General features: G+C 39.5%; 2 protein-coding genes across 9 annotated transcripts in view; both read left to right on the top strand.

The window, feature by feature from the left end:
* The window catches only part of LOC110503909 (TLC domain-containing protein 1), a 30,297-nt gene extending 24,529 nt beyond the window's left edge, over window positions 1-5,768 (top strand). For both annotated transcript variants that reach the window (XM_090218544.1, XM_021582545.3), the window contains exons 2-4: window positions 95-177; window positions 1,436-1,518; window positions 2,253-5,768. In XM_090218544.1, coding sequence (XP_090074670.1) covers window positions 114-177; window positions 1,436-1,518; window positions 2,253-2,657 — 552 coding nt within the window. In that variant the 5' untranslated portion in view covers window positions 95-113 and the 3' untranslated portion in view covers window positions 2,658-5,768. The remainder of the gene's footprint in view (window positions 1-94; window positions 178-1,435; window positions 1,519-2,252) is intronic.
* A 4,381-nt stretch (window positions 5,769-10,149) lies between these two features.
* LOC110503908 (RAB34, member RAS oncogene family a) lies at window positions 10,150-17,299 on the top strand. 7 transcript variants are annotated; one of them, XM_090218543.1, is made up of 12 exons: window positions 10,150-10,588; window positions 10,722-10,788; window positions 11,457-11,560; window positions 12,535-12,626; window positions 12,771-12,836; window positions 13,036-13,137; window positions 13,228-13,292; window positions 13,427-13,478; window positions 13,588-13,669; window positions 14,071-14,161; window positions 14,323-14,430; window positions 16,249-17,299. In XM_090218543.1, exons 3-12 carry the CDS (start codon window positions 11,486-11,488, stop codon window positions 16,314-16,316), a joined length of 801 nt encoding a protein of 266 aa, XP_090074669.1. In that variant the 5' UTR covers window positions 10,150-10,588; window positions 10,722-10,788; window positions 11,457-11,485; the 3' UTR covers window positions 16,317-17,299. The 7 variants fall into 7 exon arrangements, with proteins under 7 accessions (XP_090074669.1, XP_036817642.1, XP_090074667.1 ...); XM_036961747.2 differs by having other exon boundaries at window positions 10,161-10,483; XM_090218541.1 differs by having other exon boundaries at window positions 10,164-10,588; window positions 12,768-12,836.
* The last annotated feature ends 294 nt before the right edge of the window (window positions 17,300-17,593 follow it).

Genomic DNA, 17,593 nt, shown 5'->3' with positions numbered 1-17,593 from the left:
GGGAAACCATTTGCTACAGGAGTGAGCCATGTGCGTCTGAATGAGAAGAACTCAGACCTAACTGTCCATAACCATGTATCCCTGTCCTCTCTAGTGTATTCATCTGGCCTGAGATGGCAACCAACATTCACTCCTTCTACACGGCCCCAGCCTACATACTCATCTGCATCTCATCAGGTCAGTCACTACCCCTTTAAGATGGCTGCTAAAAGAGCTGTGTGTGAAATAGTTCATTCATTCCCAGTTCACCTTTATTGAACTATGAACATTGACCACCACTGGCATGGGAGAGTAGGGTTCATCGTGGAGAATCTGTAAACATGCTATTTTGAGACTCTCACTCCAATGTTGAACTTTGTTAAAAGGCTTCAGTCTGGCTTGATCAAATAAAAAAAATAAGTTAAAAGGCATGGAATGAATTCGGAGCACTTGCTCACACAGAACATACTATACTATCTCCCTCCCTCCCTTTTTTTCTAGTAAAAGCTGGTATATCCTGGGAAACTAGATACTCTCCCACATTTAAGTGGCAGCCAGGTTGAGAGAATGAACAATGCAGATCCACCCATCTCACCGGGCTCAAATAGGGGATGGGCCACACCCTCAGATCGCTCTGGGCACCAAAACTAATCCCCTAAAGACCCAGCAGTCAAGAGCACTGCTGAAAGATGCGATGACAAGATGTGACTAGTGTTGGGTGTTATTATTCTGTGTGTCTCGCATGCATGCAGGTCTAAGGAGAGCCAGCCTGACAACCACAAACCTTCCGTTCCATTGAGACAGTTTGGCATGTATAGAGGTTCACACAACACTCATTTTGAAATCCAGTCTAAAGCGGTTTCTCTGTGTTTGCCTATCAAGTGTAATACATATGATAACTAGGATGGACTATGCCAGTACAGTTCAATATATTTCTCTACACTGATGTACATAGGACAGGGAAGTCCTGACCATTTCTTTCTGGTACCACTGTTATCAACCATTTAGATGGCCTTCATCCGTTGTTTGGACCTTGATAAGTAATCCATAGAAATAGAATCTCAGGCTCTGTTCCAATATCTACACTGCATAGAATTTGGATTGAAGCAATGTATTGGGCATGCACTCAAATGGGTATGCTGGTATGCACATTGGAACGTGGCCTAAGATTAGATACTGTATCTAAGAGCTATGTAATATATCTGCACGTTGACTTGGTACTGATACTCCATGTACAGTATATAGCCAAGTTATCGTTACTCATTGTGTATTTATTATTACACGTTTTACTTTTCTATTGTTTCTCCATTTTCTTTCTCAGAATTTTTTTGAAGGGCCCATAATGAAGCATTTCACTGTTAGTCTACACCTGTTTATGTGATGAATAAAATTTGATTTAGGGCACTCCAAAAGGCCTAGAGAGACTGAAGCATTGATTTTTTCTCTCCTTTGACAGGATACTTTGTTCAGGATGCAGGTGACATCATCCTAACTGGACACGCAAGAGGATCCTGGGAGTTCTTAATTCATCATGTCCTGGTAAGATAATTTACTTTTTATTGTTTCAGTTTGTACCTACTACCTGGTAAGATAATTTTAAAAAAGAGACAATAGGTAAATTGTTATAGCAGCTACTGGTAGATTGTGTATGAAGGTTAGAAAAACAGTATTTAAATGTTGTTTTATGGCCTTGTGAAACCAGACTGATCGCTGCGCTCACACTTTGTTTCAATTCACTCCTATGGAAGTGAAACAATGTGAGCTGTGAAGGAATTTTAATATTGTATGGTGCTAAGAGATATCACACTCCTCCTTGGGGGATTTTAATATGTCAGTAGTGGAATTTTAAAGGTGCCACAGCGAGGGCCTATTCTAAATGAATGCTCCTGTGTGCCTGTCCCCTGCAGGGGAACAACACCCACCATTGTGTGGGGGGGATCTGTGTTGTGTTCAACACAGTGTATCTTGCCACTGATCAGAGGCACACACTGAGCTGCGCTTCCCTGTGTCTCTGATCAGTCAGTGGGCATGTATGTCCCAACTTCTCTAACATGGCACATACTGGAACACCTAAAGACCACTAGTTGGTTGATAGTGTTTTCTGGCGATCCATTAAACATACAATATATTCAATAAATTCAATATAAATAGTTTTCCCCCCAGTTTTACTATTGCAAAGATTACGGTATCCCAATAGCCTTACTGCTGTAAGGTGGCAGAGTGCCATTGGTATATATTTTTACCCCCTTTCTCTCTGTCCTTCCCTTCCTCAGGTGCTCTGGTGCTTCCTGTATTCTCTGTACTCGCACCTCTACGTGGCCGGTGCTGTGGTGGCTCTCTTTGTGGAGGTTAACAGTGTCACCTTGCATTTGAGGCTAATGCTGAAGCTAGCATCGCAGCAGTCGTCCCCTCTGTACCAAATCAACAAGTTCCTCAACGTCTTCACATATGTCGTCTTCCGCCTCAGCGCACAGTTCTACCTCACGTATTACATCGTCCAGAACTACTCCTGGATGGACAAAGGAGGCTACTTCCTCATTACCATGACCCTCATGAACACCATGATCCTGATCTACTTTTATCGTCTTCTCCGTGCCGACTTCTTCCCCCGGAGCAGGCCTAGCATGGCGCTAAATGGCACCCATTACAACAACGTCAAAAAGTTCCTCACTGACTGACACCGAGAGCGAGATGGCTGTAAACTGACGGTTGTGTTTGCCTTTTGTTTTGTTCGCTTACTGATATCATTCCTCATCAAGACGTCTCATCTGGTTGCATTGTCAAGCTGTGTCTTCACAACAACAACCATAACAGAGCTCTGTCTCTCAACAGCTCGTGTTGTAGTGAGAGGCAGCCAGGAAAGGATGGGGACAGTGGTACATTCACTATAGTGATGCTTCTCTACTGATGATTATGCCCACTGTGGCTGAAGATCTCTCACAGACACCCAAACAGGGCAGCATAGAGTTAGAGACTGGTCCATTCACACTGGCTGGGAGAATCCTACTAACTTACCTCCAGGATACTGTGCCACTTTTGCTTCTGATCATGGCTAATACATTCTTATATTTTAAATAACTGTATGTGATTCATGTGGAATGCTCTTTAACAGAAAAAATACTTATACATTTTAAACATAATTTTGTGAATATATACAGTAGAGAAACAAACTGCCAAAGATATATCAGGCATCACCTTGGTGTTGTACATCCCACCCCACAAACTCTGTCAGCTGTAGCTTAGCAACATAGTTTTATTGAAATTTCCACTAATAGGATTTAGTTATATATACTATTCATAACTATAGTACAGTCAATATTCTTGACATTGTAACAAACTTTCATTCTTCCCTGCTTGGTCTCAACAGGTCAACACCAATACGTGGGTGACCAGCATTCTTACAACAGCGACCATTCATTCCATAAATCCAACATAGTGAAATGCATGTATCCCATTGAAAGTAGCTGAATGTACGACCAGGTCTACATTTTCTTGAGGTTACAAGAATCACTTATATTTATCTTTGAATTATTTATCAAAGTGAACCAAACCAAAACAGACAGGTCCAGAGGATGGGTTAGCAATGGGTTTTGGTAAGTTATAGTAGTGCCTATACCACAGTTCCTTCTCAACAACCTTCCCTAGATAGCCCTTACAGTATGTTTATAGATGCAGTGTTGGAGAAGACACCAATTACTTCACATTAGAAGAAGTTAAGGTAGACTAAAGCTACCCTTAAGTACATTTTTCATGAAGTAGTTTAGATGAAGTTATGTAAATTTGAAATGCCATAGACTCTACAAATTGCAAGAACAGATTATCACTTTGGGGTCATATGGTAACAAAGAGTAATTTAACATTAAACGCAACCATGTTTCAAGTGTGAATGAGGCAGGTCTGATTCTGAAAAAGAAAGTAAATGATTGGTGAAGTAGGCAATCTTATATTTTTGCAAATAAAAGTAGTATATAGTTCCAGTAGAAGTCGGAAGTTTACACCTTAGCCAAATACATTTAAACTCGGTTTTTCACCATTTCTGACATTTAATCGTAGTAAAACTTCCCTGTCTTAGGTCAGTTAGATTCACCACTTTATTTTAAGAATGTGAAATGTCAGAATAATAGTAGAGAGAATGATTGATTTCAGCTTTTATTTCTTTCATCACATCCCCAGTGGGTCAGAAGTTTACATACACTCAATTAGTATTTGGTAGCATTGCCTTTAAATTGTTTAAATAGGGTCAAACGTTTCGGGTAGCTTTCCACAAGCTTCCCACAATAAGTTGGGTGAATATTGACCAATTACTCCTGACAGAGCTGGTGTAACTGAGTCAGGTTTGTAGGCCTCCTTGCTCGCACACGCTTTTTCAGTTCTGCCCACAAATTGTCTATAGGATTGAGGTCAGGGCTTTGAGATGGCCACTCCAAAACCTTGACTTTGTTGTCCTTAAGGCATTTTCCCACAACTTTGGAAGTATGCTTGGTGTCATTGTCCATTTGGAAGACCCATTTGCGACCAAGCTTTAACTTTCTGACTGATGTCTTGATGTTGCTTCTATATATTCACATAATTTCCCTTTCTCATGATGCCATCTATTTTGTGAAGTGCACCAGTCCCCCCTGCAGCAAAGCACCCCCACAACATGATGCTGCCACCCCGTGTTCTTCGGCTTGTAAGCCTCCCCCTTTTTCCTCCAAACATAACGATGGTCATTATGGCCAAACAGTTCTATTTTTGTTTCATCAGACCAGAGGACATTTCTCCAAAAAGTATGATCTTTGTCCCTGTGTGCAGTTGCAAACCGTAGTCTGGCTTTTGTATGGCGGTTTTGGAGCAGTGGCTTCTTCCTGGCTGAGCAGCCTTTCAGGTTATGTCGATATAGGACTCGTTTTACTGTGGATATAGATACTTTTGTACCGGTTTCCTCCAGCATCTTCACAAGGTCCTTTGCTGTTGTTCTTTCATTGATTTCCACTTTTCGCACCAAAGTACGTTCATCTCTAGGAGACAGAACGCGTTTCCTTCCTGAGCGGTATGAAGGCTGCGTGGTCCCATGGTGTTTATACTTGCGTACTATTCTTTGTACAGATGAACGTGGTACCTTCAGGTGTTTGGAAATTGCTCACAAGGATGAACAAGAATTATGGAGGTCTACAATTTTTTTTTCTAAGGTCTTTGCTGATTTCTTTTGATTTTCCTATGATGTCAAGCAAAGAGGCAGTGAGTTTGAAGGTAGACCTTGAAATACATCCACAGGTACACATCCAATTGACCCAAATTGTCAATTAGCCAATCAGAAGCTTCTAAAGCCATGACATAATTTTCTGGAATTTTCCAAGCTGTTTAAAGGCACAGTCAACTTAGTGTATGTAAACTTCTGACCCACTGGAATTGTGATACAGTGAATTATAAGTGAAATAATCTGTCTGTAAACAATTGATGAAAAATGACTTGTCATGCACAAAGGAGATGTCTTAACCGACTTGCCAAAACTATAGTTTGTTATTAACAAGACATTTGTGGCGTGGTTGAAAAACAAGTTTTAATGACTCCAACCTAAGTATGTAAACTTCCGACTTCAACTGTAGCTGCACCGCTACATGGCAAAAAAGTTATAAACTACTGAAAACACTACATAGATTTGACTGCCACCAAGTTGCTGCAAAATGTAGTTAAATTACAAGTTGAACTACATGTACACTAAACAAAAATGTAAACGCAACATGCGTTGCTCCCATGTTTCATGAGCTGAAATAAAAGATCCCAGAAATGTTCCATACAAACAAAAAGCTTATTTCTCTCATTTTGTGCACAAATTTGTTTACATCCCTGTTAACAAGCATTTCTCCTTTGCTAAGATAATCCATCCAGCTGACAGGTGTGGCCTATCAAGAAGCTGATTAAACAGCTTGATCATTACCCTTGTGCTGGGGACAATAAAAGGCCACTCTAAAATGTGCAGTTTTGTCACAAAAAACAATGCCACAGATGTCTCAAGTTTTCAGGGAGCGTGCAATTGGCATGCTGACTGCAGGAATGTCCACCAGGGCTGTTGCCAGAGAATATAATGTGCATTTCTCTACCATAAGCCACCTCCAACTTTGTTTGAGAATTTGGCAGTATGTCCATGTGGGCAAGCGGTTTGCTAATGTCAATGTGGTGAACAGAGTGCCCCAAGGTGCCGGTGGGGTTAAGGTATGGGCAGGCATAAGCTACAGACAACGAACACAATTACATTTTATCAATTGCAATTTGAATGCACAGAAATACTGTGACGAGATCCAGAGTACCATTGACGTGCCTTTTTTAAAGGTATGCATTGAACGGATGTGGGTGGAGCAATGTCTACATAAGAGTGCAAATTAAAAACACTCACAAAAGCTCTGATGAAGCTGATACGTAAGGCTTAATAAAGAGCAGTGGTACAAGCAAGAGCAGTGTGCAGGTTTCTTCTTTTTTCTCTCATGTTATTCAATTGTTATCATGCACCTGCAACAAAGATAACTCAAATGTGCGAGTGCCTTTTTAATTTTAAAGGTATCTGTAATTTATTTATTTATTTTGACTGACTTCTTTATATGAACTGTAACTCAGTAAAATCTTTGAAATTGTTACATCTTGCATTTATACTTTTATTCAGTATAGTTAGTTCACTACTCCCAAACACTGTATAGATGTGACTCTGGGCTGGCTGGACTGAATGATGTGGACAGAAATATATGTAGAACAACTGTGTACAATAAATGGTCAGTGCCTGTTTTTTTGGGGGGGGGGGGGCTCATGAGTGGCACAGCGGTCTAAGGAACTGCATCTCAGTGCTAGAGGTGTCACTACAGACCCTGGTTCGATTCCAGGCTGTATCACAACCGGACGTGATTGGGGGTCCCATAGGGTGGCGCACATTTGGCCCAGCTTCGTCCGGGTTAGGGTTTGGCCAGGGTAGGCCGTCTATGTAAATAAGAATTTGTTCTTAACTGACTCGCCTAGTTAAATAAAGGTTAAATAAATACCTTTTTATTTTTTTATTTGAAGAGCTATATGGGCTTTTTCCAAATAGTAAAAAAAATAAAAACATTGCAGAATACAACCAAACAGATGTTGAAATGTAATGGTATGCCGTGAACATTTACAGAACATGCCTTACGGTTACTTACTGTAAAAAGTCTAATGTAGCTTAAGAAAAAATAAATTATAAAGTAATTGAGTGACTCGAAGATTACATATCTGATTTTAATTGTTTATTTTATGTACCTTATTAAAGCTTTGTAAAAGCCATTTGTTTGTTGAATGCAACTTTATGATCTGTTAAACAAATAAAGACAATTTGTTAAGGAAGGAATACTTTGCCTAACTGTTTTGAATTATAGTCCCATTCATAAAGATAAAATACTTCATGGATCTATGCTGCCCTCTAGAGCTGTTTTGTATGAACTAAAGCAGGGGTTCTTAAACTTCAGCCTGGGACCCAAGTGAGAAATTCAGTGTTTTCCTGGGACCCAAGTTTAAGAAAATATGCAACTATACATAAATATTGGTACATTTCATTGCCCGTATGCCTAAAACAAATGCAATATAGTCAAAAACGAACAACAATGAAATTAAATATCCATATAAATATCTATAAATGTTTATTTTCCTCCATTAAAAACACTCTTACATATCGGTCTAGGTTGGAACTGTTGCTGTTAAAATACAATAAATCATTTTCAATCTGTACTGGAATAAACGGATTGATCACATCACACAGATGAAAAACAGAACACACACACAGGCTCAGTTTTTGATAGTGCAACCCTAAGTAACAGTACAACACTGAGGTTATGCTCAGCCTTGAAACTGTTTGTGTACTTGTTTTTTTAAAAGTATGTTAGAGTTGAGAACCATGACTCGCATATGTACAGTTGAAGTCGGATGTTTACATCTTAGCCAAATACATTTAAACTCAGTTTTTCACAATTCCTGACATTTAATCCTAGTAACAATTCCCTGTCTTTGGTCAGTTAGGATCACCACTTTATTTTAAGAATGTGAAATGTCAGAATAATAGGATAGAGAATGATTTATTTCAGCTTTTATTTATTTCATCACATTCCCAGAAGTTTACATACACTCAATTAGTATTTGGTAGCATTTCCTTTAAATTGTTTCATTTGGGTCAAAGGTTTTGGGTCGCCTTCCACAAGCTTCCCACAATAAGTTCGGTGAAGTTTGGCCCATTCCTCCTGACAGAGCTGGTGTAACTGAGTCAGGTTTGTAGGCCTCCTTGCTCACACATGCTTTTTCAGTTCCGCCTACACATCTTCTGTGGGATTGAGGTCAGGACTTTGAGATGGTCCATACAAATACCTAGACTCTGTTGTCCTTAAGCCACTTTTCCACGACTTTGGATGTATGCTTGGGGTCATTGTCCATTTGGAAGACCCATTTGCGATCAAGCTTTAACTAAAACAAGTTTTAATGACTCCAACCTAAGTGTATGTAAACTTCCGACTTCAACTATATGTGGTGACAAACTGGCCCAGAACATATACATATACTGCTTTCTCAGTCAGTCAGGAGACCGCTTCCTGCTGTAGATGAGCAACCCAGAACTGTGTTTGCCTCAAAAGCATTTTGCTTCAATCAGTTAATTCCAGTTAAGAATAACAATTATTATTGTATTTTAACAGCAACAGTTCCAACCTAGAGTACTTTTCAACAATAATTTATACAGTAAGATGTACTGGCCTTATCATCTTTCATCTTCATCTGTACCGTTACTAGGGTTACACTATCAGTAGCTAGCTTGCTTTGGTGAATGTTGGCTATTAGCTGTGTACAAGGCCAGCGGATTGTTTGAAAGAGAAACTCACATCTACTACTATGAGAGTTAGTTAGTACTCCCTTATTTCTGCTTATCATTCACCACCTGTTATAAAATGACAGCAATAGCTTACTAGCTAACTTACTTTTCCACTGTCGAAGCACTGTTTCCTGAAGCATTAATGTAAACTCACCCCATTCAGTACAAATGTGCGCAACCGCAACATTCAAATGAGGCTACAAAGAAAACTAATGGGACTGTAGCGACTGTGTTGACGTCAAAATCGGGGGTGTGAACTAGGTTTCCATTCAAGCGTTGATCGAAATGGTAATGGCTCTATAGTATTGGAGAAAAGTTGAAAAAACTGACCCTTCGTTACATCTTGATGTCTCATGTCGTAACATACAGCACGCATTAGGCAACTAATTCTGTCTTACAGCCTCTCTCCACCAGGTGTAGCACTTATATCACCCTTTAAAAACAAGAAATGGACAGTGAAGGGGGTAAGGGGGGGATAGCTAGTAATTTTTTTCGTCATCATTGCATGCGATCATCATTCTCAAAGCCGCTGTTTACTTTCGAAGATCACTTTAGCACCGCCCTAAAAACCCGTTTCAAATTTGACACAAACATTCAAATAGGTATGTAATGACACATTATATAAACTCTTTATAGTGTTATATTTACATTTCAGAGGCGATAAGGTGATAAGTTGGACAGCTCAGTGGAAAAAAAGCAATTTTCCCACACATCATCTCTCTTTCTCACTATCACACATTAGTTTCGCTTCCCCACCCGCCATTTAAAAAAAGACCCAACGGGCTCATTGCCTGTTTGAATTATGCAGAAACGGGCAGCGTTTAGGTCATGTAATTGATTCTGTTGGAAAGGGGAGAAATTGTGCTTTACAATGGTATTGACATTACAGTTGATCTGGAAGTATTACGTTTTTGGGGCGCTAAAATAAGGGCAATTGTACGGACCAAGGCTTACGTGAATTTACGTTATGCCGTTTTGAAATAACTCCCAGTTTACCATCATGCTGTGAATGTATGGTCAAGACGTGTCATTTTATTAATTTGTTCGTGAAGAGACTCATTACTAAGCCCTTCCACACACAAAACACAATGTAGGCGCTCTTCGTTATACGTTTGTATGAAAGAGAAAGAAATTAATCGCTGTATATGCGTTTCATGACAATTGAGCTCAGTAAGTCAGAACTTGTAGCTAGCATGAGTCCATTTGATGACATCGGCGAGTGATGGCGAGTGGGAATGACAAGTCGATGGCAGACAGCGCATCATCTGCTGTTGACCCACAGCGCTGCATCGTGTGTGTCGCGGAGTGATCTTCAAGAATACAGCAGAAAAAAAGATCCGGTAAACCGCGAAGCACACTCGCGCAGCTGCCAAACTGAGCAAAGACCTCCTGTTTAAGATTAAGCAGAGAGCGCACCGAACAGAGAGCGCAGATGCACTTGGCTAAATCAATTCTAATAATTTATGAAATAATTATACATTTACTCTCACTCGTCGCGACCCACTTTAAGAAAGTCTGAACTAAATAGTTTATGAATGCTGGTGCAAATGCAAGACGAATAGACCACCTCCAGAAATGAAGCTTCAAAACTAAATGTACTGTGTTTTGCAAGATTTTGAGTTAAAATCCTGCCTAATTGTAATTTTCCATTGGCTACTACTGGTAAGACAACAGTCACCTCCCTGTATCCACGAGACAGGAAGTGTCGATGAGCATAGCATATAGAAAAAGTGGCAAAGCAACGTAGGTCTACAGTAATTATCAAAGGTCAGAAAACCCAGCGTTCTATCATCGGAGTAGGGTGCCAATGACTTTAATGTTGGTTTGTAGCCTACATGATTCTGTATAATAAACAATATTGCAAATAAAATTGCCTGTTTGTGCTACACTGTGTCCAAAGATATCTGCCGCCAGGGGGACTCGACCCGCGCTGAACATACTTCCCAAATTCCAACTCGAACCTGGAGGTGAGTCAGAGTCAGTGGTCCGCCTAAAAAACGAAATCATTTGCAGACTACGTTTTTCCCCACTCACTTCCGTAGATCGAGTCTATTTGGTGTAAGCAAATACGTTGAGTGTTTTGGAAAGATTGGGGTTAATTTATGTGAAATCCTCAAATCTAGAAACCAGACTAAAAGTCAAAGCATTGTTTTTATTGACTGAAAAACGGTTTCTGCTCCGTGACGAAAGAACTCCGTCCCGTCCCGTTACAAGGTATGTAAGTCCAGTGACATCCCCGCTTGGACTCTGTTGCAGTTAGCAGCTTTTTTATTTAGCCTTTGTAGACAACTTCGGTTTGGTTTAACCATCTTGGGGGGTCATGTTTCAATGTGTCCCCGTGTTTTGGTTCTTGGAGAGCATGATTACAATTATAAAAAAGCAGCAAGACTATTTTTTGCAATCTATTCTCGGTTCAATATGAACTAGCTATATTGTTGTAAATAGCTTCCAGTAAATATTTGTCTTTGTGCACAGAACAATAGGATTAAAACAGAGATTAGTGGATCATCTCCAGAATGTAGGAGTTACATGTAGTGGCTTGTCATACCACGTGGCATAGGCTACTCTTGCTCATAATTTTCATGTTAATAAAACCTAAATCTCTCTCTCCCCTTATTTGTTTTTTACCCTGTAGGTCTCTCTGATCACTGTTATCTTGGCCTAATGTCTGTCCGGGTGCCATCCATGAGTGTGCTGCCTCCTGTTCGAAGGGACCGCATCATTGCCCAGCTTCCTCAGGTAAGCATCTTACATGCTAGCAGTAAAACAATCATTTGAATGTGTTAACCTTGTCTGAGCTTGCAAAGCCACCGGTAACAGTTTACTTGACACTCAGCGACATAATACGTTATGACATGGTCATAACCATGTAATAACATGTCATAAGAGCTGACATAACTTGTCATAACCTGTAACAATATGGTCATAACACTATCATGACAATATTTAGACCTGTTGTGACATATTGTGTTATTTTAGGGCTGGTTATGACACCTACATAAGAGTGTCAAAACCCACAAAACCTACCACACAAGGCAAACATTATATTACACCATAGCCTATGTGTCAACAGTATGTTTATGTTATATACGTTTTTTTGCAATTGACCATATTAAATTGTCATTGTAATTGCGCACACGTTGATGTCAGACATTCACCTACCCCAATGTTCTGTTGCTGATGAGTGGGATGAATGCAGGAGGTGATTTCAGGAGCAAGACCCGACACCCACTTTTAGACTAATAACTGACATAAGGGCATGTACAGTACGTGATAGGCCTATCTGGCTTATATGATTATGATGGTCATAATGCTTCTTGACAGTGTCATAAAGTGCATTTTCTACAAGTTATTAAAAATATTATGAAAAAAACATGACTGAAGAATTCATTACAACATCAACGAAACTAAGGATTTAAGAAACAAACTTTCAAACGAAAGGAAATGTCTTGGCATGGCAAAACTAATTTGAATAAATGTGAGTTTTGACACTCTTATGTAGGTGTCATAACCAGCCATAAAATAATGCAACATATGTCACAACAGGTGTAAATATATGGGTCATGACAGTGTTATGACAGGTTATGTCAGCTGTTATGACACATTATGACATGGTTATGGCCATGTCATAATGTGCTATGACACTGGGTGTCAAGTAAAGTGTTACCAAGCCACCAATCTCATAAAGCTGTGTTCATTATGTTCTAATCTAGTTTTACAGTAAGAAGGCTGCTGTGCACACTAAAGATGAGTTCAACTCCAAAGTGAAGACTGCCTGCCAGGAGCAACGCACTGGCACAGTAGGGTGGGTAGGCCACAAAACCTTTTCATGTTCAAGCTATACAGGTTAGATATATACCTTATGGCATTATGGGGATGAGGGTGGTATGTTGTGTCTCATTGGAATCTTTGATTGTCTCTCTGTAAAAGTCTCCTTCTCCTCCAGTAGGTTTAAAATTGCTAAGGTCATAGTGGTTGGTGACCTGGCTGTGGGAAAAACATGTCTGATTAATAGGTAAGCAAAGCTTGGATACTGCTGATGCGTAGTACTTGATTGCAGTATGAGTCAACTGGGCAGTTTTGGTGAATTAATAACCAGATGGAATGCACAGCGTACAGCAAACTTGAATACCGTAGGTTGTATTTTTTCTAGGTTGTTTGTAAAGTACAGATTGTCAGCCAATTTTCCTAATATTTCACGCTTTTATCATTAGGTTTTGCAAGGATGCATTTGACAAGAACTACAAGGCGACCATTGGCGTCGACTTTGAGATGGAGCGGTTTGAAGTGTTGGGGGTGCCTTTCAGCTTACAGTTGTGAGTCTCTTTCTACTGGTGTGTTCTACAGTATTAATCCCCAGAGCTAACCTGTGTCCCTTCCCTCACCAATATCTCTCTCCTCTACAGGTGGGACACTGCGGGGCAGGAGAGGTTCAAGTGTATTGCTTCCACATACTACAGGGGAGCTCAGAGTAAGGGGTGTTTCTCTTTTGAACAGTTTTTATGTTTCCACATCATTCATTATGACCTATAACGTGTTGCCATGTTCTTAGGGACAGATGTGATGAGGATTGAGTTTACTAATGAAGGTCATTTTGTTTTCCAGCTATCGTTATTGTGTTCGATGTAAATGATGTGGCATCTTTGGGCCATGCAAGGTAAAATACATTAGAATCACCTGACATGACTATGGATGTGCATTTCAGCTGCACGTGTGCTCTGTAAACTCTATTTAACATATTTGAATGTCACTGTGTTTATCCACAGGCAGTGGCTTGAAGATGCCTTGAAGGAGAATGATCCTACCAATGTCCAGCTTTTCCTGGTGGGCACAAAGAAAGACCTAAGTGTATGTGTTTACTCTTTTGATATACATTCTTCAGAGGCCCAATTGATCCGTTTTAGTCTCTCCATTTCAAGATCATACTTCACGATGAGGATCCAACTTAGCCACTTCTTAACCACTGTTCCAGTATTCACCTCTGTTCCAGTGGTATGTTGTTGCTTTAGGGGAAGGTCAAATGTGGATTTTTTTGGATAAAGGCCAACGGCATAAAGTATCCATGTCTTATTAAACACCGTACCACAGGAATGCATTTTTCCAGAAGTCAAAGTTCAGACTATATACTGGATACTAAGATATTGAAAACGATTCTGTATAAAATGCATGGAATACTGTATATTATTATTATACATGATGTTTTTTTCTATTGGGTTTGTATTTTCCTCTTCTCTATGCTATTTCCTCAGTCTCCTGCTCAGTACTCTCAGATTGAACAGGATGCCATCGAACTGGCTGAGGAAATCAAAGCAGAATATTGGGCCTTGTCATCATTGACCGGTGGGTGGGCTAATACATCAAATCAATGTTGAGATTGGTAGCAATATGATAGGATGCAGCCTACTTGTTTGTAAAGCGGTATTATCAATTATCATAAACTAATTGTTTAAACATCTAAGGAACAAATGTGACTTCATGTTTTTCACCTATTTTTGTTGTAGGGGAAAATGTGAGGGAATTTTTCTTCCGTATTGCATCATTGGCATTTGAGGCCAACGTTCTGGCAGAGCTAGAGAAGAGTGGATCAAGGCACATTGGGGACGTTATCAGTGAGTATACAGCTATACACTGTTAAAATATAGAAACAAGCGTTACAGTGCCTTGCAAAAGTATTCATCCCCTTGGTGTTTATCCTATTTTGTTGCATTACAACCTGTAATTTAAATACATTTTTATTTGGATTTCATGTAATGGACATACACAAAACAGTCAAAATTGTTGAAGTGAAATAAAAATACTTAAAATAAGAAACGGAAAAGTGGTGCTAGCATATGTATTCACACCCTTTGCTATGAAGCCTCTAAATAAGATCTGGTGCAACCAATTACCTTCAGAAGTCACATAATTAGTTAAATAAAGTCCACCCGTGTGCAATCTAAGTGTCACATGATCTCAGTATATATACATACACCTGTTCTGAAAGGCCAAAGAGTCTGCAACACCACTAAGCAAGGGGTACCACCAAGAAAGCGGCACTATGAAGACCATGGAGCTCTCCAAACAGGTCAGGGACAAAGTTGTAGAGAAGTACAGATCAGGGTTGGGTAATAAAAAAATATCAGAAACTTTGAACATCCCACGGAGCACCATTAAATCCATTATTTAAAAATGGAAAGAATATGACACCACAACAAACCTGCCAAGAGAGAGCCGCCCACCAAAACTCACGGACCAAAACTCACGGCAAGGAGGGCATTAATCAGAGAGGCAACAAAGAGACCAAAGATAACCCTGAAGGAGCTGCAAAGCTCCACAGCGGAGATTGGAGCATCTGTCCATAGGATCACTTTAAGCCGTACACTCCACAGAGCTGGGCTTTACTAAAGAGTGGCCAGAAAAAAAGCCATTGCTTAAAGAAAAAAAATAAGCAAACACGTTTGATGTTCGCCAAAAGGCATGTGGGAGACTCCCAAATCATATGGGGAAAGGTACTCTGGTCAGATGAGACTAAAATTGAGCTTTTTGGCCGTCAAGGAAAACGCTATGTCTGGCTCAAACCCAACACCTCTCATCACCCGTGAACATCATTCCCACAGTGAAGCATGGTGGTGGCAGCATCATGCTGTGGGGGATGTTTTTCTTCGGCAGGGACTGGGAAACTGTTCAGAATTAAAGGAATGATGGAGGGCGCTAAATACAGGGAAATTCTTGAGGGAAACCTGTTTCAGTCATCCAGAGATTTGAGACTGGGACGGAGGTTCACCTTTCAGCAGGACAATGAGCCTAAACATACTGCTAAAGCAACACTCAAGTGGTTTAAGGGAAAACATTTAAATGTCTTGGAATGGCCTCGTCAAAGCCCAGACCTCAATCCAATTGAGAATCTGTGGTATGACTTAAAGATTGCTGTACACCAGCGAAACCCATCCAACTTGAAGGAGCAGGAGCAGTTTTGCCTTGAAGAATGGGCAAAAATCCCAGTGGGTAGAGGTGCCAAGCTTGTAGAGACATACCCAAGAGACTTGCAGCTGTAATTGCTGCAAAAGGTGGCTCTACAAAGTATTGACTTTGGTGAGGTGAATAGTTATGCACCTCAAGTTTTCTGTTTTTTTTGTCTTATTTCTTGTTTGTATCACAATAAAAAATATTTAGTATCTTCAAAGTGGTAAGAATGTTGTGTAAATCAAATGATACAACCCCCCCCCCCCCCCCCCCCAAAAAAAAAAATTGTAATTCCAGGTTGTAAAGCAACAAAATAGGAAAAATGCCAAGGGGGTGAATACTTTCGCAAGCCACTGTATGTAACATTAATAACATCACTTCTCTCACCATGTTAACCCTGACTAGGTTACAGACAGGCCCTTGTATGAGTAACATAAGAAACACATAAGAGCCTTTTTTCATGCAAGTTTATTTGTTTGTTTCAGAAATTAACAGTAATTCAAACAACGTGTATGCAACATCAAAGAAGAAACAGTCAAACTGTTGTCAATGAAGACAAGCACGTGAATACTACAGTTAAAAGGTACCAAAGCAAAAAGCATCATTTACTCAGAAGAGAAACTGAGGACCACGGACCACTCCCAGACACATGGAATTTGCAGTGAGAGCTAGCAGACGGGACAGAGACTTTTGCTTCCACATGCATTTGATTTTCATTTCTGCTGGCCCAGAAAGAACAGCTCCTTGGTTGGATGTAGATTCCTGTGGTGTTTGGCTTATTTTTGCCTATCTATTGTTTCGGAATAGAATTTCCTCTATGTCATTGCACTCCATACTGTACAATTCCAGTTTTTGAGTGTTGACAGATTATCGCGTCACTGCTTAAATGGCTATAGAGTATGGACAATCATGGATGTCTTCAAATACCTAATATGGATATTTGTAAGACACCACCATTAGGCCTATTAGAGTTTTTACAGTGTTTTGTCTAGTGTTGTTTGCATGCTATATGTTTTTTGCACAATTTGTAACTATAGCATAGATGGAAACTCATGACTCCACCCTGGGAGGTTATATTATGCTAGCTAAGGAGTATGATTTCATTGTTTGGATAGTCCTATTTTTAGCAGCACAGAGGCGTTCATACAGTATGAGAGATGTGTTTTAGTCAGATGTACCTCATCTACGTTATAGACAATAATATAACTGAGATTTATTCATTTTCAATTATATGCGATATTTGAATGACTGATCTTATATTATCCCTCTAGTTGAATATCATAATCAGAGTGAAATGTGCATACATATGTCTAGTTGTCCTTTATAGACAATAAAGATTATTTACGTTTTTTTTCTAATATGTTTAATTGCAGATGTAAGTTTTGACTCTATAAAGATATACTGTGTATGAAAAACTGCTACACTTAGCTCTATAAGATATAAGCTTTAAAATCACTGCTCTGTATCAAATCAAACTGCTGTTTACCTTTAATTAGACTAATTCAAAGTTATTATTAAAAGTCCTATATAGGATGAGTCACTAGTCTGTTATTCAAGTTTTATAACTGTTTGTCATATTAGCCAGGGACTCTTAATATGAAACAATAATACATAAGGTTGCTAGTGAAAGTCTACACACCCTTTGCACAATCTTCACATTTTGCTTCCTTAAAATACAAATACAAAAACATTTATTCAATTAAATATTTTTTCCTGTCAATCTACACGACCTACTCCACATTTTCAAAGTTATTTTTGTTGTTGTTTCTAAATGACTAAGAAATACAACATTAGGATTGTTGTTGTATTTAACCTTTATTTAACTAGGCT

Source organism: Oncorhynchus mykiss, chromosome 24 (genome assembly GCF_057628025.1).
Source record: "Oncorhynchus mykiss isolate SJ-2025 chromosome 24, ASM5762802v1, whole genome shotgun sequence".
Lineage (NCBI taxonomy): Eukaryota > Metazoa > Chordata > Actinopteri > Salmoniformes > Salmonidae > Oncorhynchus > Oncorhynchus mykiss.
This window is presented reverse-complemented; position numbering and strand designations above follow the sequence as displayed.